Genomic DNA, 27,212 nt, shown 5'->3' on the forward strand with positions numbered 1-27,212 from the left:
TTTTTATTTATTATATTGTGTGCATACCTGTGAAGAGAGATTAAATAACCACTTTTTTTTTATTTATTTATAATGCAAATACTTATATATGCGCTATGATATAATTCATATATAATTCTAATAATATTCCTATTCAAATTAAGTTGATGTTATAATTAATCGATATGATAATATCTGTTAACTTTAGTATCATGTGACAAATTCCTCTTAACCCTAAACGTACTAAGAGAGTCAAAATGATTCCCTTTTTAAGCAAAGTTTCTTGGACACGAAGCTATGATTATAGTAAAGTCTTATCGACTTGACGATTAACATATTTTTCAATATTTACTTATTTATTCATTCCGGCCAACAAAGGAAGGGAGGTGTACCGGGGAATGAGGGACCTTTACAACAACCAGAAAAAAGTTTCGAAGACTCACTGATTAGTATCAAATTCGAGAACCGTTCTGCACATGCTTTTTAGTCCCTCTTATCCACCAAAATTTTATTTTTAAGCGTTAAGAAAGTTGGAACAAAGCTATTTAGAGAAAATGCAAAAATTTCACAATTTAGCTGACACATGCGAACTCTATCAAGACGTTTATTTATATAGCACCTAAGGCGTATTCAAAATGAGATACTATAATTAGGAGACGTATATGAGGAAGGACTAAAACAGGGATCCTTGTACTCCTTTTACGGAATTATCAAAATTAGCGAAGAAAGCAAAAGATCGTATACAACCACTTTTAACTTAATTAAACAAGTCGAATAATTGCACGCTTACAGTTTTTTAAATCAAATCAAATAGAAAAGTGTTACAAAAGCACTTTTATTCTACCCCAAAGTTAGGTGTTCAAATGGATTCTCTGTTTTTTTTTTTTTTTTTGTTAAAAGTCAAAAAGCTTGATAATCGAAATATGGATCATTATTATCAACTTTTGGTCTTGAGGTCTTTTGCCTCTCAAACTTCACGATTTCGAAGCGGCAAAGCCACCGATCCATTTTACGCACATCTTCAACTTTGGGGAACTGCTGACATGCTAAATACGTCTGCATCAATCCGATAAGGAGTTTCTGGGGAGAACCTATTCGTACACTTACTTAAAGAGTTAAATTTGGAATAAACACAACAAACCAGAAAACAAGATAATGCATTAACCGAAATCATCGGTTCGTATCACGGTCGAATTAGCCCGATAACGAGTGTCCTTTCGGGACACAGTTTGAAGAGGCGTAAAGTATTCTCCATCATTAGTAACTGTCCATTGCCATTTCTCTGGAGTCATGTGGTTATGAGTTTTCTGGCAGCATATGGCAGAAAGAAAACGCATCTTCCAGGCTAATCAAAAGTTGACCCATCTTTCGCCTTAAAAAAACTCAGTCGGGCCAGCTAACTAGATCGGTAGTAATGGATTCGTTCATCGCGTTCATTGGGCACATCGCAAGACAGTTGTTAAAAGGAATACATCTGTCCTTAATACTCTAAAGAAGACGAACAGACAAAACTTGCCTAATTAACCGGGTGCGCGTGACGCCAAGATCTGCACATACTCTACTCTACTTATGGTTTACATTTGGCCATATTTTTACTGGAGATTCTATTTCTTCTAGAGTATCGTTGCCGATTTCTTCACTTTTGATCTGTAATTACGTTCCCAACTAATAAACGTAATGCAAATATAATATATTAAGCAATGCTAATCCATCCAGATGTGTTTAGATTATGGTATAACATAACAAATTAGCTTGAAATGTATACGATAATGTCGGATTTCAATCCACTTTGCAATCAAATATCTGACATATTTCCACATATGTTAACACTGGGTAGCAAGAAATTTGGATCAAAACAGTATATAATTTTTTCCTTCTTTTTTAAGAGTTGTGTTTATTCTACTAAGAAATATTCAATTTTATACGGCAGTCGAAACAAAACTTTCTAATTTATTTATGATTTTAATTATTCTAATGTGTATTATAAAATTTCTTAGAAAATATTACGACATATATTTAGTTGCCTATTACGAGCTAAAGAATTTTCTATATGATATAAGAACACATTAATTACTTTTTAATTAATTTGTAATACATTTGTAGTTAATTATAAGGAGACTACATTCCATCAGCTATTACATGTTATTTCTCTGCTATATATATATATATATATGTAGTCATACAACAAGTCATAAGTCATGTAAGTGTTACACTTGCTTGATTGTATTGTCTGCCTCTAAGCGAACTAGATATTTGTATAAATTAATAACAATAAAATCAAAAACAATTAAATGAATTAATTGTTTAGAAGATTAATCAGCAAAATAAATGAAATTCAATTAAAAGTTTACAAGATACGCGAGTGTTCGCCTTTAAAACGAATCATAAGTACACCCCATCTTAAGCAAAACTATGGAAATTACAATTATACATTTGTATTTAGGATGTGACCCATAAGCACAATGGATAATATTTATCATTCTTTCTACCTTATCTTAATACAATCCAGTATTTAGGTATATGACAACCAAATCCACTTATGGAAACCAACAGGAAGAGCCTGCCGAACATCACTCTAAGATGGATCTTCGTAGGCACGACTGTTGCAAATGGGATAACAAATTTGATATTTGCATAGCCTATTAAGCAACGCGAACGAATGCAATTCTTAAGAAACGTTTATAATAAGTGAAAAGCAACTAAAACGCTATAGTGAGCCACAGCTCACTAATAAGCCTAACTACAATTATTCATATAACAACCTTTCAAAATAAGATGTTATATGTTAAGTGACCGAGAAAGCAGTCTTATCCGAAACCACCCCACAGGTGTTCATATAGCAACCTTTTAAAATAAAATGTTATATGGTAAGCGACCGAGGAAGTGGCCCGGTTCGAAAAATTTACGATAGCCTTCGCAAAATACGCCGGTGTACCAAGTTTCATCAAAATATAGCGATGGCCTGTAGGTTGAACACATCAAAAACAAAACGGACAGACGGACAGGGACGTTTAAATTAAATCAGAAAGTTATTCTGAATCGATCAGTATAACAAAAAAGATAGGTCTATCTAAAGTTCTCCTTCTGAGTATTACATACATCCGCACATACTTAATACACACTTGTACTGAAAGCGGTGTATCGTGTAACAACAATACGTTCTCTTTGTATTATTTCATTTTTTTGTTAATTCATTCAAAATGTAATTGATTCCTTATATTTAGTGCTTACACTTTTTCTGCCTTTTATTAACCATAAATAATTTTGCTAAAATGCGGCATTAAAACTCAAAAAAATAAAAGGCAAAATATTAATAAATTATTAAGAAAACGTGCCTAAATTGTCAGCTTAAATCCATAAAAATATTTCCACCACAATTAGCCTTGATTTATATTTAACACATATGCATATGCATACATAACGTGCAATCGTACAAGCGTACATAAATTTACTAATTCCACGATCGACACAACCGCTATTAAGCAGAGACATATTAAAATAATTTGCAATAACAAACCAACCAATCACCCACACGATTAGTGTTTATGGTTATGTGGTGACCAGGTATAGGAATTTTAAAAGGCACCCACCAAACGATTGTCTTTTTTTTTTCTCTTGAAACATTTTTAATAATTTTTTTATTTTCATAAAAATCTGTTTTTTCTTATTTTTTTTTTTTTCTTATTTTATATATATATATATATGTTATATATATATATATATGTATTTTATATACATATATATGTATATATATATATATATATATAAAACATGGCTACAAGTATAGACACCGTAATTGCAATTTAATTAAATTGCATTTACCGCACAAATGATTTATTTGAATGTGGTAGGTGGTGAAGAGGTAGGTAGGGCGCCAAGGGTAGAAAAAAGGGGGTGTGTCCGTTACATGCAACACAATATTTATACTTTATGGTACTTTATAGTGGAAGACAATTATTGTCTTTTAAATTTCATGGAAAAAGTTGTAGCACAAATGTCAAATCATTCTTTAAAGAAAAAACAAAACAAAAAAAAAATAAAAATAAAAACAAGAAAAAAGCAATTTTCAATTAAAAAAAAAAAAACATTTTTTTAAGGTAAAAAAGTCAAAGCACAATAAGGTCTAATATGTAAACGAATTGTTTAATAACTAAATTCCTGACACAGTATCGATCTAGATTATGTTTTCCATAAGTTAGAGATTGTGAAATGAACCGATGCCCGATCGAGATTATTTTTCCCACCCGCTAGAGATTTTTAAATGAGTTGACGCAAAGTTTGTGCACTCGAAGTGGGCATTTACTGTTTAGGAAGTGGCTGTGGTAGAAGTGTGCCTTTGCGAAAAAATATAATACTTAGAGCAATAGGAAAAGGACTACGAAAGATAAATCGGTGCGGTACTATTTGCCTTTTTTGTTTCGCAATTATTTCACTCCTCCTTCTCACAGGTATTATGTAGATCCTATAGAATCCTTTCAAGCGTAATTCCCCCGCTCTTTGACTTCAAATATTATAGTTGGGATCCGGCGCCTTGTTCCTATGAAAATATATTGCTTTTGTTATTCCTATAGTCGCTAGAGAATCTTAGACTTAACTCTTGGTGTTCCCTGCTTAGTCAAGTTAATAAATAAAGCCATTAAATCGCCGACACTATTAAGTATCTTTTCTTTTTCATAAAACTGAGTCAATGTGGATATAAGTACAAGATTTTCAACCTGTTGAGGGAGTCCTTTGCAAAAATCTAAATGAATAACTCAGTATCAAATTCTTTTAAACCCTATCAACTCAACCTGCCTTAATAAGTGAGCCTTGCATGTGAAACTGCTGAATATGTTCACTATTATCGCTTTCCACGGTTCTGCCGAACGTGATGTCGTTGAACTTTAAAGTTCGTTATATAATCGGTAATGGAAAGTTTATTGTTCTATACCAAGGCGATATTTTGTTCCCCAATAATTGTTGACTTCTTTTAGACCCTAAGCCACTTGTGGTACAAGAGCGTATTACGTTTGTGCGGATGTATGTAGCAGCCAGAAAGACTTCAAAACGACCCAGCTTTTATTATGCCGATCGACTTGAAACCGCTTTCTGAAATGATCAAACCTTGTCCGTCCGTCTGACCGTACATCTGTCTTGGATTATTGTGGCATCAGATGGCAATCTTTGACATATTTTGATGAAATTTAGTACATCGCCGTATTCTGACCCAAGGCCAAAAGCTATTGAACATGACTCCGATCGAAGCAATTTTTTGACCACTTACCTTTTAGAAGGTCGTTATATGAATAAATGTGTTAAGCAACGTGATGTAGGGTACTTAATAGTAAGCGGTGTCGCATTTTAGTGTCTCTGCTTGGTCAAATTTAATAAAGTGCATTTGCGTGGACATTTTTGAGTCACACGTAGCTGTTTCGAAGTGGACACCTTCTTAAGGGAAAAAAAGGCTTAAGTCCAGGTTATAGTCTTACCAGAATCCCAAGCAGCTTTCAGTTGATATTTCTGCCAACAGTCCGTGTATCAGACCAAATCCAGGGAAACCAACATATCAACGGACTCGTATAACATTGGCAGACCTAATGGCTGATTAGTTGAAAAGTGTAGAATTATTTAGTATTCGATTCGCACACATTATGCTTAATTGTAAACATAAAGTCAAAGCATTTCGTATCACGACATACGCTTGAACACAACTATATAAACATTTTTGCAAATACACTCTTATGCAAGTTTGCATATGTGCGATAGAAGAACCTACCACAACATGTGTTTTCATTGCAACTTTCGTGTAACCGCAAAAATCTTTCCTATGTACATTTTGTTTTTTTCTTTTTTAACTAATGTCTATAAAATGCAAATTATTCAATTGTCAATAATAATACTTAAATACGTATGTGTTTGTCTTATTAATAGAAAATGCTCATAACAACCTAACACTAACACAGGCCAACTCACTGAGCAAATGCACGGTACAGTACATTTTCTTTTGAAAATATTTATAAATTGAATTTTTGCCAACGAAAACAAAAAAAAACAAAAAAAAAATATTAACGTCACTGAATGCTAACTGTTGCTCTTGTTGGTCGCTGTTACTGCCATTACTGAATACAGCTGAAGTCGTTGTCGGCCGTACTGCAAAATAATTCATGCATGTATGTCAATTTAACTATGATGTTGTTTGCTGTAGACACACAACAGCAATAACTACAGCCAGCCCAGAGTTAAATGCTCTTAAGAAACAGGCATGAAAACATATATTTACGAAACTACATAAGCTTTGTAAGTATTTAAAAAAAAAATTGAAGAAAAAAAAAAACGAATTGAAAACGAAAACTTTTTTTGTTATTCCAAGGTGTGCACATAAGAAACTTTAATGAACATACCAAAAAATTGCAGCACAGTAACAAAAATGTACGAAAACTAACGTAAACTAAAAAAATAAAAAAAATATATATATATATATATACATATATATATATTTCATTCATATCCACCCACACATGAAATTAAATTTGTAGTCCGTAAAAAATCCGCACTATATGTGCAGTATACATATGCGCGGAATTACACAAATAACAATTTGCATAAAGAGGAGCAACTTAAACCGAATAAGAAATACATGCACATGCGCTTATGCTTATATTTTGTTTTATACTTAATATTGTCGTTGTTTTGCTGTTGCCGTTACACTCTCCACTATAATAGAGTTATTGTACAATCAAATATTTTAATACTTATCAAGAGCAAAATTAACTGATTTTATTTACGTCTTACGGTACCCATGCCAACGTTACATCTGTCTCTGGATTTTTCTCCATTAACTTACAAGCCAATTAGTTTGACATTATGCACTCATTTGTAACAAATTTTTATGGTGGCTGCTTGTTAATACACACTAAAGAGAAGAAGAAGATTAGCACAACTCGATTACGAGAGGACGCAAAAAAGTTGTTCAAATCTTGTATAATTTCGGATACTCGGCATCTCAATAACGACGGACGTTAGTTGTAAACGTCTGATCTAGCTCGGTATCAACATTAACTGGGCGAGATGCACATATTTTTATAACATTTTGATTTTTTTTTGCTTTTTTTGGCCGGTTTTTTTGCGATCCCTTCAGCTTACACTAAGAGCCTTATAAACGGTACTTATACTACTTGATCGTATCGTTTTTGAAACCATCCACTCATTACGAATGTACAACTTTTGTCGAAGCCTTAATGCACATTTTCGTATTTTATAATCGCAATGATCAGTACAACAACTAAAATTTACTGCTCTTCGTCTGTACTATTCAGAGATTCAAATAGGAACATATTTTGAGTCGTTATAGATTATATATGTCGTTAGCATAATGTGTTAAGAATAAGACTTGATTGATAAGCTGTTTTCTTGTAACAGTGTGCTTATGAACGCAATAAGTACATTTTCGAGTGTCCTGCCTGGTATTCTTTCTAGCATAAGAGAACCATTATCGTGCCTTTCTACAACAGCTTTCGTGGATTTACTTATGTCTAGAAAAGATGTGTATATGCACAATATATTTGTAAAGTACTGATGCACAGTCGCTAAGTAGAAATCGTCGAGTCAAGCTGTAAAATCTCAGAGTCATCAAAGCTTTTTTGTTTTAATTCGAATAACAAAGATTTTATCTATCCAAGTACAATATACAGAATGCTCATCTGCGAAAGCACTCCCGCAAGTAACCTACCTGGCAAAGAAAACCATATATATTACGAAATTTTGCGTGCGAACAGTGAGCAGTGAACATGGTACACATATCATGGATACGTTAGGACATAATTCCTGATTCATTGCTTAAGTAATCATAATCATGGACAATCTTTACTACTCACAATTGTCGAATAGATTTTAACCGACGTCTACTCATGACTGTCAACAGAACTTTGGACTAGAAAAACTTTCTTCTAACAACAACCATTTCCTCTTTCTTACATAATCCGTGAGATATGATCAGTCTTGCATGAAAGATGAAAAGAAAGGATTTTTGGACTGAACTTGCATATTAATTACCCTTAACTCTAAGCTCTATAACGTTCTGTCAGTGGAAGGAAATATACTTTTTTTTCTTGAGTTAGATTGGTGAGCTGTTTACTGTTTTGCCGGGAAACGCCATAGTCTTTGCTGTTTGGGTTTCTGCATGTTCTGGACTTGTCGTACGACAAATACAAAATATTTCCGTGACTTAGCAATGGACTCTTACATATATTATAGACTTGATCATTGCAAAATTTCAACTCGGTTTAGCGATATATTTTTTGCGTCCCCAATCAGAATACATCTTTTTCAGTCTTGTCTGTTTATTTGCATTTGTCTTAAACATTGCACCTATTTCCCAATGCAGATGCCCCACGCTTGGCTCGCTTCTTCCTACCCGACCCAGGTAAGGCCACACCATTAATTTACCACTCAGGTAACTTTTAACACTTTTTTCCATTTCTTCGCTGTCGATTGTAGTCATCACTCTAAAGCAAAGTATGAAAACTACTATTACAACGCATGTCAAACCAAGCGTTCAGACACTTTCAATCAAATTGTCTCAGTTCACTTTTTTACTGAGCACAGTACAGATAAGACACTGCACACTTCTAAGTAAGTAAACTTTCCAACAAACACCTTATTATCCTGAATAATAAAGCAAAAGTAACAATCACTTAATTTCGAGAGGTTCACTCCTCTCACGTATTTGGAGAGTTTTTAAAACTTTCAAAAGGTAATGGAAAATATGATATCGAAAGCAACTGCAATTGCAACTATTAGTAACAAGAAAGAGCATGAAACGTAATTCATATTTAAATATAAACACGAACCTTACAAAAAACAAAAAAAAAACAATAATAAAAATAGAAGAAAAATGTTTAAAGTGAATAACGAAAAAAAAAAATAATAATAATAATAATAATAATGCATTCTCAATAGCAAGCTCGGTAATTTATACCAAAACATTTTACAAACATACACACTTACCTGCAAATTATTATGTACAGATATTTTCATTTAGAATAAACACAACAGAGATTGCTTACGTTTAATAAAGCACTACCTTTTATATATATTTATATAAATATACATGTATCTACCTAGGTATGTATGATTGTAAGAAAAAAAAAAAAAAAACGCTTAGATAAGTGTTTACGTCTAAACCTATTTACATCTCCCTACACACTTACTCTACTTTACGGCTATTGTTGTCTTCAATAATACGCCAAACATATATGTATATATGTGCGTATAAGAATTGTGCATAATTGTGTGTGCTAGTGTGGATGACGATTATGTAGGCATTTATTCTTTTCATATTTTTTGCACAATTATTCTTTATTTTAATTGTTTATAAACCGAGCATATGATGACGATGAGGTTGTCGACGATAATGACAGTATATATGTCGGTCTGTTTATCTGACTGTCTGATAGAGTTTTTTTTTTCTCTTTCTTTTTTCCCGTCCCCATACATAAATTGTATAGCACCAGCACCACCACCAGCAGCAGCAGCAGCAGCAGCAGCAACGACAACAACGGCCGTAACGGCAGCAAAAACCAAACCCTAGGTTGTATGTAAAATAAGTATAGAATGGCATGATTTTAAATCATTTTTAATTGCTTCTCATATATATTCCGTAACTCTCTGTCCGTATGTTACTATATATGTAAACGAATGTATGTATGTACGTACGCATGTCGTAGAATTTCATTCGGATCTGCTTTATTTTTTTTTTGTTTTCTCTGCGACTTTTTCATTTCATTACTATTTAGTGCAATATCAGTTTGCATCTTTGTTGGATAATCATCTAACTTCATTAGAGTAATTATCAGCACGTCCGGAGGTTATATATATATATATATATATATATGTACATATGAGGCGTTCATGTGTTTGTTTCAACATATGTTATTTAGATTTTATAATTACATGTATGTATGTACGTACGTATGTATGCACGTGTGTGTGCGTATGTGTGTGTGTGTGTGTGCGCATACATTTTGTTTAAATTGGCCTTGTATAGCTGTTGTCGTTGTTGTTTTTTTGCCGCATTTTAAACGTCTGATAATTTCTTGTCATATGTAGGTTGACAGTTTATTATGCATTTAAATTAAAAGCAAAAGCAAAAAATAAAACAATCACACTCACACGTCTAAAAATTTATTTACATATTTGTCTTTATGCATGCAAGTACATATCTGTTTATTTATTTGTAGTCATTAGAGTACAGCGTTTATTATAATAAAACTAAGATAAAAATCTGAAGATATTTAAGTTCTCAACCGCGTTTAAGTCTTTCACGGGCAGAGGCATTGTAAAGTGAAATGTTTACTCATAATCTCACTGCGTAAATGGGTTTGTGTGCTCTGCTAACATTTAATGATGTGACAAATTTCTAACAATTAATAAACTTATCTATGATGCTTTTAAGACAGTTATGTAAACATTTACATTCGCATGTCATATATGTCTACTCTTTAGCAAAGGAAAAGAGTGAAACGCCGCATCGTAACGTGTATTGATAGTAAATAAACAAAAATTCGCTATTTACACATACATGAGTAGTTGTTTTCAAAATTCTGAAAATTTTAATAAACAGTCCACCTACGTTATAAGCCTAAGGCTAAGCAATCACTGGATACGTTGGTAAATTGCAAAAATAGAAGCGCCCCGAGCATTTTTTCTTATTACAAGGCGACAGTATACATGTACATAGACAATTGCTTCAAAATGCAGTGGTGACGTTATGCTTTGCTTACAAACAACTAAGCTGCCCGCTGAACTTCGTTTCATGCAGAGAGAAATAATAACAATATTGCATTACAGTAAAGCTTTTTAGGACAAACGCTCTTCACATGTTTTACACCGGAGACATGGCGACTCACTATTTTACGCACACGTTTACGTTCGTCGATGATACAGTAATTATAAGCACATAAGCAAACCACATCTCGGTGTTAAGGCATATTCAAAACCATGTCAACCCCAGAGCACCGGCTCCAAAGATTGCTAATAAGTGTTAACATACAAAATGTGTGCGCATTACTTTTACCCCTAGCAAGAAAACATGCGCGGCAGTCACTATCGACAGTCTCGCAATACCCATGAGAAAACTCACACTCAGATAGTTGACAATCTACTTAGATCCCCGTCGCACATGGACTTACCACATAAGTCCGAAGTTAGACGACGAAAAGACTCAGTCCGTACATAATACAGTGCATCTATATGAAAATATTGTTAGATCAATACGAGATCCTGCAGAATTCAATTATGGTGAACAGCTTGTTCTTAGCCAAATTGCAAAGAAGAGAGTCATACATCTCGCATATGATAATAGGTCCTCTGTTGTATATGCCCGAATCAAATATTCACAGCGACTTAAATATTCCGCTCGTAAGAGACATAATTAAGAAAAGTGTCATCAGGTATGCTACGAAAGTGCTAAGCCATTCGAGTTCTTTTTCTCACTTCCTTGCCTCAGCAGAGAAACATACTCGTTTGAAACACATACTCACTACGAGTTTAATAAATTCAAAGGTGAACTGAAGTAAGGGAATCTATATCCTCGGTCATCATCAGTCTTTACTTAGATAACGATTCTAATGCTTATTGTGAATTTCATTAACAGAAAAAGATTCAATAAACAAATGAACGGCAAATCGAAATATATAGACAATGGATAAAATGAAAAAGAAAAACTTAGTATGGATAAAATGGATAAGATGAAAAGAGAAGATAAAAGCACTGAATTTGATAATGCAGGACATGGTTTGCCCACAGTGACCTTTCAAAGTTTGCTTATATGTAAACCTGTATTATGTTAAGTACAGAAATTTTCAAAGTCCTACAAAAAAAAATTCTCGGGGCAAAACTTAATATAACCTGCACATCGTTGGAAAGGCTATTAATAGAGGACTCATCATGTGCTAGTTTCATTTTTTCACAGGACATGGTTTGGCCACGCAGTAGCTACGCAAACTTTCGCCTTATCAACCTCATTTATGACATAGTGTAAAAATGTTATCCTTTCGAATATTAATTAATTTATATAAAGCCATGTTTTGTTTATAATAATTTGCAAAAAAATTTTTGAAAACTTCTATTGTACTTGTATTTTGAGTTAAATCCCTCCGAGACTTCGTTTGACAGAATTCTGTTAAAGGGTTTACAGAGTCTGCCAAAAAAAAAAATTTTGTTCGTGTATCCAGCTCCCAAAGAGTGCGGGTATATTCATTTTGTCATAATGTTCGCAACACTTAACAAGGAAGCTCGAAGTGTATGTTATAATATATATATATCTGGTCGTAAAAATGAAGATATCGACTTCAAATTTGATAGAAACTTTGGAAATTCTTGCAAGACATTAACTGTTTTGAACGTCGATCGAATTGTATCAACATCATCAGATGTTGATACAAATACAATTTATTGTGATATTTTTTTTATAATACGGATAAGACTGTAAACAAAAAAAAAACAGAAAAAAAAAAATTATAAACCGGTGAACCGGTTTTTATAATACGAGTAAGACTGTAAAAAAAAAAAAAAATTTTAAAAAATTATAAACCGGTGAACCGCTGCCGTTTACAAGTACGTTTTTGTGATGAAAGTAAATTTTGATAGGATCTTTTTGAGAGTTCATGCCACCCGAATACTTTTTTAAAGAAACAAGTTTTCTTTGTTTCACGTTCAACGTTCTAATTGTGATATCATCTGTGCACGCATTGCAATATACATGCAAATAAATGCGAAGATTAAGTTTACACAAAAAAAAAAAAAAAAAATGATTTTAACAAAGTCAACATTAATTTCATACACCAAATAAGATGGATCCTGCTATGCATTTTAGTGCGGGCAACTTTACGTATAGAATCAACTATGGGCTGCCGCGCATAACTCCGTAGAAAAGATTTGAGGTGTTCGCGGTTTCAAACTGCAGTGTAGTTTGGCCGCACTCAACAGCAGCTGTAGTGAGTACTCAGCCGGTAAGGCATAACACTTATCGGCCGTTAGATTGCGGCTGCTTCCTATTTCTTTCTCTCTGCCTCCTCTTCATTCCGCCTAATACCGCGTTACACGCGCATAGGACACCCACCAAGTGATTGCTGGTATCAGTTATTCATAAAATGAATTTTTAAACTGATGTGTTACACCCTTCGAACCATTTTCAGTAGTGTTCGTCTTTGGGTCAGAATGTATCTTTGTAGCAAATTTCATGAATATACCACAAAAATTTCGATCTGTAGGTTGCACACAGGAAAACAAGACGAACAGACGGACGGACAGACAGACAAGCATAGATGGATTCAGTATCACTTGCTAAATAAAAATAGATAGACCTTTCCCGAGCGCTTTTGAGCGTTGCATACTTCGGTACACGCTGAATATGTTCACAAGGTGTAGGTGTGGGGTAAAAAGAAAAAAATTCTATATGTTATCCAACGAATACCGTAATAAGTATGCTTTGATTTGTTGCTAGCTTTGCTAGCACTGGCTAATCTTGAATTTCAGTTAATTGGCAAACGAAAATTCTCCTCTCCTTCTAGATTTGGCATTGCTTACATATGGAATGGTGTAGATGTACTAGAGGAATAAGTTAGAACCACACTATTCTATTCCTTGCGTGTCTTCTGATCTGCCAACAAAATCTACAAAACAACTTATCCAAATTATTCAATCCATAGGAAGTAATGCGTAATTAAAAAAAAAAAAAATGATTTCTACAAATAAAATCGTATAAGCATTTTGGTTTGAACGAATCAAAAAAACCATTCAGAGGAAATCCCGAAAAATTAGAAACAAAAACAACTGAAGCCATCATATAACAATCACATTCTATATTTAGCTGATTACAAACGGTAAGCGGATTATTAAGAAATTGAAATAACAACAGAATTAAGATTCAAACGTTTAAGAAAATAAAGCGCTTAAGCGTGTGGCGTTCATAAGTAAATAAGAGAACGGCTGCTGTTTGCGAAAGAGAGGATGATTTAACCCGCACAACGAGATTTAAAAATATCTTATATTTATTTATAAAATTTTTCAATATTTATTCAAGACAATATTATTAACAAATAAAATAAACCTGACACAATAATAAGAATAAGAAAACAAATGTCGCAACACAATCGCTGGCTGCTGTTGCTGCTGCTGCTGCTGCTTGGTAGTGAAGTAATAAATAAAAATATTTTTCTTTTTTTTCTTTTTTTTTAATTTAAGGTTTTTCTGGTATTTAAAGAAGATTTCTGTTTCCTTTTAGCACAACAACAAAGCTGCAGAGAGAAGAAGAATTAATAATTTATTTATTCTCCGTAGTATGTTATACAATGTATTCTTTATGTAACCATTTGGCAACACATACGTTATTGGCTTTTGTTTTATAACCTGTTTCGGTTACACTGAGCACCAACGCCATGTAGTATCCGAATGTATATAAAAGAGCAACAACGCAATGTTCAGGTTGATATTAGTGTAAAATTCATAAAACACTTGGTGTTTGTTTTGATCAGGAGGCAGCAACAGCAACAGCAGCAGCAGCAGCAGCAGCAGCAATAGAGAAAAAATTTGATTTAAACTTCTTGATAACCTTTATAGATCAAAGTTTGAAAACGAGTAATAAAAGAATAACAAGAAAATTAAAAAGAAAACATGTTAAAACTTCAAAAAAAAAAAAAAAGGAAACAAAAACAAACCAAAAACAAAAAAAAAAAAATATGAAAACAAAACACAAGTCCAATGAATTAAATAAAAAAATAAAAAAAATGAAAAAAAAGGCAAAAACTTAACCACCCAACGACTAACTGATATTTGTTCGGTCCAATTCTGCAAGTGTCAGTCAACATGACGGTTAAGACGGTTTACTGTTTTCGTTTTCCTTCTCAAATGCTTTTGAACTTCCACGTTTCCTAAGGCTCTTGGCTAACAACGAGTAGCAAGCAATATCGTAGCAAATAATAAGAAATCATCGAAAACAAAAAACAAACCAAAAAAAAAAAAAAAAAAAATAACACAAATAGACATTTAAATTGTCAGTTGCTTTTCTGCCTCCCTCTCTTCCACTTGCTCAACATAATAGTCGTTGTTTTTGCTAATGTTTTGATTGTTTTCACAATATATTGGTTTCCGAAATTCGGCTGCTTCTCTCACACCACAACTTTTGTAAATTTTCGTGATTTTTGGAAGTTCATGACTTGTATTTAGTTTTTTAATCAGACACTGTTCAACGATTTCCTTAGCTTCTAGATACTTAAGACATTTGTTGAGTTTTTTATTATGCCGATTACAATGTTGTTAAAAATCCAATCGTCTAAGATAGCTAGGAAAGAAATGCTGGCTGAAAAGCAATCTTGCAATATTATTATGATGCAATTTGACAATGAAGGTCAACTTGTGATTATAATCCCATAATAATAGATTGGTCAATAAGTCCCAGGAAGAATATTTCAACTCTCGAAATTCAATATTAATCACTTCGTTATGAGTGATGCCGTCGGTCCAACGATACGTTTCGTTACGTTTTTTATAGAATTGTTTATCAAAATCGTCAAAAGGCTTCCGACATCTACAATGATCAAAATCTATTCCCCGAATCGTGCCTTTGAGATTTGCATACATGCATATATATGTATGCGTATGTATGCAACACCCATGAGGAGTTAAGGTGGAGCCACCTTTCATTCGATCGATTCATATGTCTCACCTCAAGGCCGAACGCCATTGAAAATGTTCCGGTTCAGACCAGGTTTTTTTGGACCACACCCCATATAAGGACTGGTTTTTAAGCCATTACATGAATAAATGCAGTGTGATGTGAGGGATTTAATGATGGACGGTGGTCCACTGTAGTGTTTTTACTTGTTCTTACACAAATTTTACTTCAACATTGCTACGCAAGCTATATGTTCAACTACATATGAATAGGCACAATGATCTTAAACACAGGCATCTGAGTTCGTAATGCACCATACAATCGTATTTATATATAACTGACAATTAGGTCACGTCTTATACCTAAGAAACCATCCAAGATAATTCTTAATCAACAGTGAAATCTGATTGCCCATGTATTCCTTCTTCGATCCATTTGTTTAACCTTAAAGCATGGCAAAGCCATTGAAGCTTCTCAATCACGCATACTTTAGAAATGGATTCAATGTGTCTGAAAAGCTAAGCAAATTCTTTCTTAGAAAATATTTTAAATGGTTTGAAATTTTTTTCTTATTTAGAGTACATTTTTTTATGTAAATCATAAACCCTAACCGGCTACGTAGCTTGCACCTTGTCTAATAGCATCTGTGATCTACGCGGTTCCAAATTACCAGCAATAATAAGCAATTCGCCATCAGATATAGCCGAGGCATTGGATTGTGGAGGAGTCGTGTAGTTTCTCACTTGCCAATTACGTCCTAAGGAATCCTTGAAAATTCCTTGAATGTTGTTCCTAATTTACGACACCCGCACAATCCTGCTAAACTAACTCGATAATGATAAAAATTAATCTTAAAAGTTGGTAAGCAAGATTCGAGCATGTTTTTGTCACACTTTCCCTTATTTTAATTCGTTATATCAAGCGAATGGCTTCCAATTTATAAATACAGTGAACCTGTCTTTTCTCTTTATAATCAACATGGCTTTCACTTGTCGTTTTTTGCCTCGATTTTTTGATTATCAACTCCAGTTGCTTGGCAAAATATGGTCACCTTTGCTTGCTCACATACTTTTTTTACTTATCTTACGCACCTTCGCCTGCAAAATTCGTTTTATCAAATAGAATAAAACATTCGAGTTTCTATAAATTTTCACACTATGTATAATGCGATTGGCAACCTATCACCTTAATAATATAGAATCGCCTCGCTCATGACAAGAAAACCTTGTAATTTCAAGCGAAATAATCGAAATAATTAATCTTTTCATGTACACAATTGTTTGATCATCATTCGGAATTCGTAAAGTTTACACTTGCAAAAAAAAAAAAAAATAAAGAAAAAAATTGTAGCTATAATAAATAAAGAAATAAATAAAAACAAGTAAGGATCTTATATTCGGCTATAGTCGGATCTTCTATACCCATCACGTCTATTTTCAAATAAAATGCACATGTTTTTTATTGCTATTTATGAATAAGCAACAATTAACCGAATTGTTGACTTTTGCAAACACAGTTGTTTCTCAAGTGGCGAGCGCGCTCTTTGAAGGATTTGTCCCCTTTTCAACAACCAATTTGAAATCGATATATTCATTCTTGCGAGCAATAGTGTGTTTACCTTCAACGGCAATTGTTAGATAGACGAACAGCTACGCAGACGTACGGACATACATAGAGTGTTTCCAAGGTATCTTTTTGCACGCTACAGGCGTTTTTATGAGAGGGTGACATTTGCGGACTCTGTAAGATTGTGAGGATGTGACCGATTGGAAACTCAGAGACTGCGGGATCATCAATAGATGTTGTAGTTGAGAAACGATTTTTTTTTTATTTTTTACAATGTAAATGGTCTAAGTTTACGTGAAGGCGTGGCGATCAGGACAATTTCCAATATTACTCTGAGTGCTAAACCTGCTAGCATTTCTGCTAAACTTTCCGTGTTTCGGCCAGTGGATAGCACTGGCAAAAAAATCACAGACGGACACATTACAATATAAGTGAAAGCATTGGACGCTGGTTTGCCTTATGACAGTTCCCTATGAATCTTCCACAATCTCTATGTTAGAGAATCCTTGTGAAACTTTCGATTCTAAATTTGATGACCAAAATATACATATTTTATGGGATCTCTGATGTTGTAAACATTTTGACAAAATAAATAACCCCCCCACCCCTCCGACAGTTAATGTAATAAGTAAGAGAAGACTTTTCTATACTTGGGGCGAATAACGAACACCCTCCACTTAAGGAAAAAATATATATAAAGAACAGGCAGTGTTTTCGTTAAAAGGGAGCATGTCGATCGCAAATTTTCTTTTGCCATATTCTTATAAAGCTCTAGTAAGAACATTGTTAATGAGTTGTCTCTACTTCGCAAATTGCTAATGAGAATGTTTTGAAAACTTCAATACGTTTAGCAGGTTGTTTCAATTTTTCGCTTATAGGTCGAATTTTTTATCTGAACCACCAGATTTAGTGTCACGCTCAATATTGAATTGGCGGTACATATGCAATTCTGTAAAAAATTGAACAACAATTGAATTCTGTATAGCTGAGTGGATAACGCCAAGTTTTCACTTTACGGATAAGAGCAATCATGCTAATCATAAACTTCAAAATCGGTGTTTATATGTTTTATGAAAGTGAAACCAAGTTACAAACGAATTTGCCTTTCCCCTTTCTTGCGTACGAATCTCACGTCGAAGAAAACATTCATCTTCGGAGACGATCCGTATATCGATCCAATTTTTGATCTCTTTATAAAGAAGAAAGTGCTGGTCGCAATAAGTGATAGTCAGAGGGAGTAATGTCTAGAGAATGCAACGAAATAGGATAGGACTTCTTATTTCAACCTTTCCAAGCATTTTCAATTATTAGATTGTTTCTGTCGAGCACTTCATGCGAATTCTATAAAGAGTTCGACAAGGCCACAACTAGCGCTGTCTGTCAAAAAGCAAGGGTCATTTTCAAGTGGTATGGTACATTTATGATTTTCTCCCGCCCAAGCCAAACCCTTACCTGATAATCATGGTAAGCAAACGTACCGCTTTAACTACTAACTGCTAAGCTAAGAAGAACAAAACCACTTATACCACAGGAGAAAAGCATGAAATGTAAATAAAGAAGCCCTTCTAACTTTTGGTGGCAATATTCCAAGACCATTTTTTTTTTATTATATATGATAGTGGATAAGCATATCGCGCTAATGAAATACTCACGCATATGCTATGCATATTCTTTACGTGAATATCTTTCGATGTCACAAACAGAGTGTTAAAATGAATACTACAACCTTTTCGGAGAGCGAGCGTATAAAAAATATTAGAGAAAAAAAAAAACAAAACAAAAACAAGTATTTAAGGTGCATAAATCGTGAATTGTAGTTTTTTATGCGCTTATCGTAAATAACGTTAGCAAACATTAGTTCGGAATTTTTATATATATATATATATATATATATATATTTTTCTTTAATGATTTATGTTCCGTTATTTATTGTTTTTAATATTAAATAGAAATCTTTTTTATGTAAATTTATGTTTATATGTAAATGGTGGCAGAAAAAAACAAAAAAAAACTTTATAATACACATATATAAGTCAAATTCAAGTTGAAGCAATAAATAGTTGCTTGCTAGTATATAAAAAACTGGTTTTTAATGGTAGCCTAATAATGAATAAAAAGCAAAATATTATTAATAAAGTGAAAAAAGATCAAATAAATCAATTAAAGTAAAATGTTAAACACATAAAATTAAATAATAATAATTTCACTTTTTATAGTTAAATTGTTATTCTCTTCATTCCTATATCGACTTTGTACACCTCTTCGGGATCTACAATACACATCAGTGTAGTGAGAGATATGCGCCATCAATTAAAATCATTTCAAATTATTAGATATTATCTGTTCTTTTCTTTTTTTTTTTTTTTTTTTTCTTTTTTCCCTATAACGAACAGCTTGGCGCACTCCTTTCAGACAGACAGAGAGACAGACAGACAGACAGACAGACAGACAAACAACAATCTAAAAAAGATATTTAATTATCAAGAGTACCTACTACCTAAGAGGGGGGTACGATATGTGTTAGTGTATGTACGTGTGTGTGTGTGTGTGTGTGTGTGTGTGCAAGTGTATATGGAACATAGCTCTTCTTGTTTCTTCTTTTTTTTTTTTTTTTTGCTTTTCCTTTTGTACACCGTTCTAACTTTACAACCGCAAGATAATTACTTATAAACTAATTTTGTACCTTCAGATATGATCACAAAAGGAAAAAAAGCCGTACTCAGACGAATCTCAAGCAAGTAAGTACACACGTCGTTGCAGTCGTTGGAAACTACTGCGCGCAAACACTCGAGCAAGCATTCATCAACACTTTAACAACTTACTAGTAAATGTGCTGCGCGCAAAGTGAGTGAACTGCTGTGTGGTAAATTTAGTATAACAGGCATAGTATTTGAAAAATAATGCTTTCAAAGCTGACGTAGTAGTAGAAAGAGACCTTTGATTTTCTTAAAAAAAAAAACAAAACAAAAAAACAAAAAACAAAATCTAAGAAAAAGAAAATTCTTTTCTGAGACTTTGGTAATAAAAGAAAAACATGAATATATACGAGTGAAAAACAAAATCTCATCAGCTCTATGCTTATGGTATGTGCAGGTGCAAAGATGCCATAACTCTGTTAACCCTTTCAGCGTTTCTAACACTAACTATGTTATCCATCAAAAAAGAAGAAAAAAAAAATAAAACTCAACATATCTTGTGCGCGCCCCTAATCTCCACCTCTGCTTTTTTTGTCCACCATAATTATGATGAGAATTTATTGTAAGCAGCATAAGCAAGTTTTCCTTTTCAGTTGAAAAGAATGTTTGCAACGGAATTCAACTCTTTCATCTCTTAATCATTAAATCCTAAATTCCATCAGTATCTTCTTATGTACGTGTATCTGCGTTTTTGTAATAAAGTTACAAAAGAATCGGAGATATTTTGAAATTTACTTTGCTGCCTAATTAATGCATTGATGGTTTACACAAAAAAAAAAAGAAAAAAACTAAATTTTGAAAGACCGGCGCTATCCCAGAAAAAAATTAAAGACTAATAAAGTACAAAATTTTCTTTACTTACTATTAGAAAACACTACTCATTTACGAAATTGTTTATAAAGTTGAAGTTTCGCGTATTTATTCACTCTTTAGTTGGGCTAAGTCTAAAGCATCCCCGATTAAAATATAAGCGATCTTCAGCCCCATTAAGCAAAACGAAATGTACACGTTAATATTTCTTCTAATCCCTTGACTTTCGGGCGCCATAGATGTGAGAAGACATCCGTTGCGAAGAGCGGGGGAGACGTGACTTGGGTACTGCTTGTATTTATGCTCTAAGCATAGCGACTATCAGACCAATGTTTAAGAGTGCAAACCTTAGTGCAGCAGGATCTACTCGTAGCTATAGTGAGCGTCCCGTCAGTAGAGTAACAATACTTATCGGTTGGGCGCACACGTCCACTACGCTGTAGTCACAAACTCTCTATCTCCATTTCTTCACTTTTTCATCTCCTTCTGACAATCACCACGGCCCATGAATAAGGTACACGTCCTGGCTACATACAGAATGTCGCTATGACTTATTTCTGCGTAACTCCTACTACTATAAGGAAACTTTTTGCCCCTTACCGGTTAGTCAATACTCTTAACGGCAGTCTTTAAACAGCCCGAAGATCAAATTAAATCGTGAATGAATAAACCAAGAGAAAGATACTTTGATGAATTTAATCAAGAACTTGTCCTGCATAGATTTTTTAAACAAATATCTATTTAAAATGGACTTGCTATTGATAAAGAAACCAAGATTGCAACGTATGTGCAGATTAATCTAGTCAAGCTGAAAGAAAATATCTTATCTTAGAGTACGTAAGAACGTTTTCTACGCTGTTCCTTTCTTAATTCTCTCAAAGTCCCGCTTCATCTCAATTTTTACGATATTTTTCAAAGGCAAGGATCTAGAAACCTGCTTCACCTTTTCTTCGTTGGTAAATCTCTCCTCATTAACCGGTTGCTGATTCCACGCTGATTCACTGCCCAGGTCTTTTCAGGTAAAGATTATTAGAGCTTACAATTCGTTGCCGAAAGGCTTACGACATTTTACTTGCTCTTACTTCACATACAAACGTAGACTGGACGGAATTTACACTTGCGCGTCGAGTATAAATAATTGCAGGTAGATAATAAGGTAAAGTAATTGTTACAACTAGAGCGGACAAATAAACCACGTCCTCAAAAATAGGCAGAAGCTCTTCCGAATGGTAGATTCCAAGTTCCCTATGGAGAAATATTGGAAGCGGCTAAAAATAACTTGTGATTGGCCGCTTTATCTGTCATCGAATATAAAAGAACAGTTTTTTAGCCAAGATGGCCAAGTTGTAGTAAACCACTACAGTCAGACTTGAAACGCGAATGAGCAAATGTACGTAGATGATACGATAACGTGAGCAGCTATGAGCAAGAAAGGATAAATAAAGTAAGAGAAAAACTCCTTATACCTCCTATTCCTGTTCTCTTCTTTCTTCGCTTACTCTTGCAATTGCATTAGACTAAGTTATTTGGGTTCTTTTTTTTAATCTTTTACTAATATTTTTATATTACTACGCTTTAATTAGACAATCGGATACTCCAAGCCCATAAAAGTTTTGCAATGATTGTCAATCGATAATCGTTAAAATTTAGAAAGGATATATGTCATCTGACGATAACTGTTATCCGAGGAGTAAGATCCGAAATTTGCTATTTACCCAGGACGAGTAAATAAAACCTATTACCGCTTCCCAATCAAACCCGACTATCTCAACTTTCAGAGCCAATCGTTACCCCGCAGTTACAGATCTAATTAGCAGAGTTCCCTTACCTCCACTATTCTATCGACGGGAGACTCTTCACAGCCTCTTGAGAAGTTTGCATGATATGAAAAAAAACGCTGTAAAATTGTGTAACATGCTCACAAGCGAGAAAGGCCCAGCAGTCATTGGTTTTAATTACTTCTTGATCCTTATAAAAATGTCACTATATTAAGGCGCATTCGAAAGGATTGCCAATTAGGTTCAACTTTATATTTAACATTAAGAGAGATTAAGGGATTAAGGGAAGATGTAAGGGAGTTGTGCTACTCATACTCTTGCACCCTTCAACAAAATGCGATCATTTTGCAACGCTCGTTAATAGGATAACAAATGAAGCCGCGAAAACCGTACACTTTCTCTGCTACATTAAGTTTATTTAGTTATTTCTGTCTGTCAGTCCATCCGTCCAGGAAAGTTGTTTGCAGATCAAATTGCTACATATACAATTATAATAAAACGATTCTTGTAAAATGGATATCTTAAAGCTGAACGTACACTCAGACATCTTGGACCTTTTTTTTAATGTTAAAGGATTTAGGGCATGGCCAATGAAAATTTTTCGGAAATTTAAATCACATATTGGCTTAATAGATGCATTGATCTTTGTAGAATGTACGTAGAAAAAAATTGATTAACCACAAAAAATGTTTTCCTTCAAGTTTCGTGGTTTTTCTGAAAGGGATCGCCTGCGTACCAGCTGCACCTACTAGGAAATTATAGAGTAATGTATCATTGCTGATTTCTAAATTCTCTCATAAGGATATTTACGTTCATTTAAAGGTCTTTCCGAATAAAATAAGGGATGTTAGTACAGCGGTGATATGAAGCCGAGGGAGGTAAGAAAACGTTCAGCCTTCAGCCGTCTGCCAAGAGATTAAACGTTTAAAAATAAAGTTTTTGATGTTAATTATCGGCTATTGAAGTAGACATTCTGTTATCGTTTTCTCAATCATTTCGCAACCCATGAGGTGTAAAATATGCAAATTTTGTGTTTGACCGCAAAAAAGGCGCTTCCGGGCGTAAAATGAAGGTCGAGGGAAGCAAATGAGGACGAACATTTAATAACGGAAGGCATTTTTATTGTCCTTGGAAAGGAAACTAATAGATAGAAATGATAGAAATTGATTGCAAAGTATAAAAATGCCTGCAACGCATATCAATATTTAAAGGCGTTTCTCTCGAAACGTGATCTTTGAAAAAGACCTATACACGAACCCCCGCAATACTCGTGTTTTCATTCCAATTTTTACAGTAGCCTTCTTTGCGGAAATATATGGAGCTTTTTTATTAGCAAAAGGGCGGTTTTTTTATTCGAAAACTGAACTTTTTCATCCAAACACTCAGCGATTACACTGAAATCGAATTTCTTCTGAAATGTTTGTGTACAATGGCGTAGGTGAAATGTTTTCTCTTCTTTTTTAATTCAGATTTGTACTGGGAATGCCTCCAGAAAATGGCACTGCTTTTACTAATTTGAATATTTTTGCAAAATCATTTTTTTTTTCTACGTATACTTAATAAATTATCTTTAAAAAAAAAAAAAATTCTTTTTTTTCCGGGCTGTTACAGTGGACTAATCCTCCTTAAACTCGAATAATGGACGAAAGCAACAATGAACAAGCCAATAGGGCGACTTAGGGATCTCTAAAAATTAATTCAAACACTTTTCGTACTTTTATAAAACATATTGGCGGTTTCTTCATTACTATTAGCAAGTCGGCTAAACCCTACATTAAAGATATTTTTCAAATTAATTATTAACTAATTTTTGCATTTTTTTCTATTAATATAACCCCTCTAATCTAAAATAAAACCTTTTGTCCTTAAGGTACTTTCTGATGCTTTGTGCTTGACACTGGCCAGTTTCTTTGGAAACGAAAGGACAACCGAAATTTGGAATAGGTTAAATGTTATCGAAAAAATGAAATCGATAGCAGACTGTAAATCCATAGACTCTACCTTCTATAGGAAACATTTGAAGAGATTTCTACGGTAACGCTTTGCTGGGCTGAACGGTTTTTGAAAGAATGTTGAACTTTGTTATGGAATGCACTTGAACGTTATTTGCCTTGAGATCAACAAAGAACAAATGGATTACTCCGCCGGAGATATTTTCACTAAGCAAAGCTAATGGGTTTGACTTACCCTATTGCACTCCAAAGCGGCAGCACTGTGTTCTTCGCGTTGACGGAAACAATGACTGCATTTGCTTTTATTAAAAATGTTCGGTGAAAATTTTCGGCAATCAGATGTACGTGTTGTAGATGTGGGTGATGATGACGACGCTGACATGACCGTTGTTGTTGTTGTTGTCGTTGTTGATGATGACATTCTGGATAAAAATATTTGTCTTGAGTTTTTTCGCTTTTTTTAGATATTTTTGATTTTCTCTTTTGATTTTACAACAATAAGAAGAATTGAGGTTTGACTTTGAAAATTATTTAAAAATCTATGTTATTATTATTTCTTTTTTATATAAATTGAAAATAAAGTTTATGACAAAAAGTTCAAAGAATTTTTAAATTGCTTGCTGCCTTTTTTTCATAGTGTGTGTATGTGTGTTCATCGGTAATGTGTGTTTGGATACGTGCGAACATGTGTGTATTATTGTGTGCGTGTGTATGTGTGTGTGAAAGTGATTTTTAACTAAATCAACACATGTGAGTAGACATCTCTTAAGCAGTCAGACTCTACTACTCTACTCGACTTTTGTGATAATAGGCACAAACAGAACAGCAGAACAGCAACAGCAACAGCCACAATAATAATAACAAATAAATACAACAACTAAGCATAAAAGCATAAACACACGATAACGCACTTTAATACCAACCGCGGCGCTGCTGACATGTACGTTTCATTTGGTTTTTAACGCATGGCGTGCATTATGAATATAATATGTTTATGTTCATCGGTGTCGGTGTATGCTGCTTGCGTGTGCGAATGCGAGTCTGCCGAGTTTGCATAGAGATGAAACTAACTAAATAACTTGACCAAACACTTGATATAAAACAATTTTTTTTTTTTTTTTTGTTATTTCATCTAAATAGAATGGTTTTTCAATTTCTCATTAGTTGTTCTCTTTCTACCTCTCTTTCTCCCTCTCTCTGTCTCTCGCCTTATTATTAAGTTGAAAGTGTTTGTTGTGATTTCATTTTTATAGTTTGTGTTTTTTTTCCTTTATCTTTTAAGATATGTTTTCGCAGATTTGCCTGATAGTATGTGTATATAACGAACGGTTTGATTTATTTATTTTTGTTTCTTCATTGTTTTTGTTTTTGAGCAATTTTAACACAGGAAAAAAATCTTTGTACACTCGGTAAATTAAGTTTTGAGTACATAAGAAACACCAAACAACACGGAGTTCTCTTTGGTTGGCATATATAAGCAATAACTCTTGCAACGACTCATAACATTTTTATTAGTTTTTCTCTATGTTTCCCTACAAGACCCGAAAACAGGATTCATCTCTTCGCATTACCTCCTCAACAAAGGCAATTTCTTAATTGAATATATTCATACAGAAAAGATTTATAAACGCAATAAAGTCGATAAAGTTCGTAATATTCTTTGAAGTATGAAAATTAAATATATATACATATATATGTATATATATATATATAGATATATATATGTATATATATAACCTCTCTATTTTTAAAAATCTTGGACTAGTAGTTATGTGGATCGTTAATTATTAAATAAATTTACAATTTTCGTATTTTCAATTCGGATTATTTATAGATTTTTTTTTTTTCACACTTGATTTGTTTTATTCTCTGTTCACTACTGTTTGTATAACGCTCTCTCCCTTATTTTTCTTCCGTTTATTCACTCGAACACTCGAATCGTTTCGTTTTGTACTTCTTTATTTATCCGTTTCCAAAAAAAAATTATTAATAATAATAATAAATCTTTTATTAATTTATTATGTGTTAAGTTTCCTTCTATATTTACGTATATTATTTCGCACAAACTCTCGCGACACAAAATTCACACATCTTTCTCGTTGAAAATGCTGAAGCCGACTGAGAGAATTTGAGAATTACAAAATAAATGAAAGAAACCTCCTCTCAGAGCAAATAACAATTTACAGTAACAATGCCAGCGATACCTCAAACCTCCAATAGTGCCAAGTAATCAAAGAAATCCTCTCACAGCCAACAAACTTTTGCAATAACAAAAGTAATGCTAAGGAATAAACACCACGCACTGTTTAAAAAGGTTTGAAGTAAAAACATATAAATAAATATTGCGAGAAGGCAATTGAGAGAAAATAAGCATGCTCAAGCAATCCATTTCTTTGCTCTCAATCATATTTGAATTGAATTTCGCAGTAGACTAACTCTTATAAGAGAAATAGTAAATTTGGTTTGGAAAGGTAAAAAGAGAATCCAAGTTAATCGAAGTTCGAAGGTAATAGTTGGTTTCATCGTTTCGAACTGCAACCCGAGCACGTTGTCTTGTGTAATAAGTGTTTTTTTTCGAAAAGTCCGTAATATGAATGAGTCGAAAGACCATGCTTGCGTATCGTAGAATTTCGTTTAGATCGTATTTTTAAAAAGCACAATTAATTTATCATGACTGAACAGTTAAAAAATGTGCAAGAAAAACTTAATTTTAAAGGATCTTTGTTATAACGATATTTTATCGCGAAACTATCTGCGAAATTCAAACAGAAATAGGCTA

General features: G+C 33.5%; 1 protein-coding gene and 2 long non-coding RNA genes across 5 annotated transcripts in view; 1 reads left to right on the forward strand and 2 right to left on the reverse strand.

The window, feature by feature from the left end:
* The window catches only part of LOC119633100 (protein outspread), a 150,063-nt gene extending 125,170 nt beyond the window's left edge, over positions 1–24,893 (reverse strand). For all 3 annotated transcript variants that reach the window (XM_038026336.1, XM_038026335.1, XM_038026337.1), the window contains exon 1: positions 24,669–24,893. In XM_038026336.1, coding sequence (XP_037882264.1) covers positions 24,669–24,854 — 186 coding nt within the window. In that variant the 5' untranslated portion in view covers positions 24,855–24,893. The remainder of the gene's footprint in view (positions 1–24,668) is intronic.
* On the forward strand, positions 19,626–20,156 carry LOC119633101. The gene is made up of 2 exons (XR_005246846.1): positions 19,626–19,714; positions 19,780–20,156. It is a non-coding gene; the product is annotated as an uncharacterized LOC119633101 (long non-coding RNA).
* A 490-nt stretch (positions 24,894–25,383) lies between the features above and the next one.
* Positions 25,384–26,648, reverse strand: LOC119634021. Its single transcript, XR_005246915.1, has 2 exons — positions 26,171–26,648; positions 25,384–26,091 (listed from the first exon to the last, which is right to left on the reverse strand). It is a non-coding gene; the product is annotated as an uncharacterized LOC119634021 (long non-coding RNA).
* Positions 26,649–27,212: the final 564 nt, after the last annotated feature.

This window comes from Glossina fuscipes, unplaced genomic scaffold (genome assembly GCF_014805625.2).
Source record: "Glossina fuscipes isolate IAEA_lab_2018 unplaced genomic scaffold, Yale_Gfus_2 2, whole genome shotgun sequence".
NCBI classification, from domain to species: Eukaryota; Metazoa; Arthropoda; class Insecta; order Diptera; family Glossinidae; genus Glossina; species Glossina fuscipes.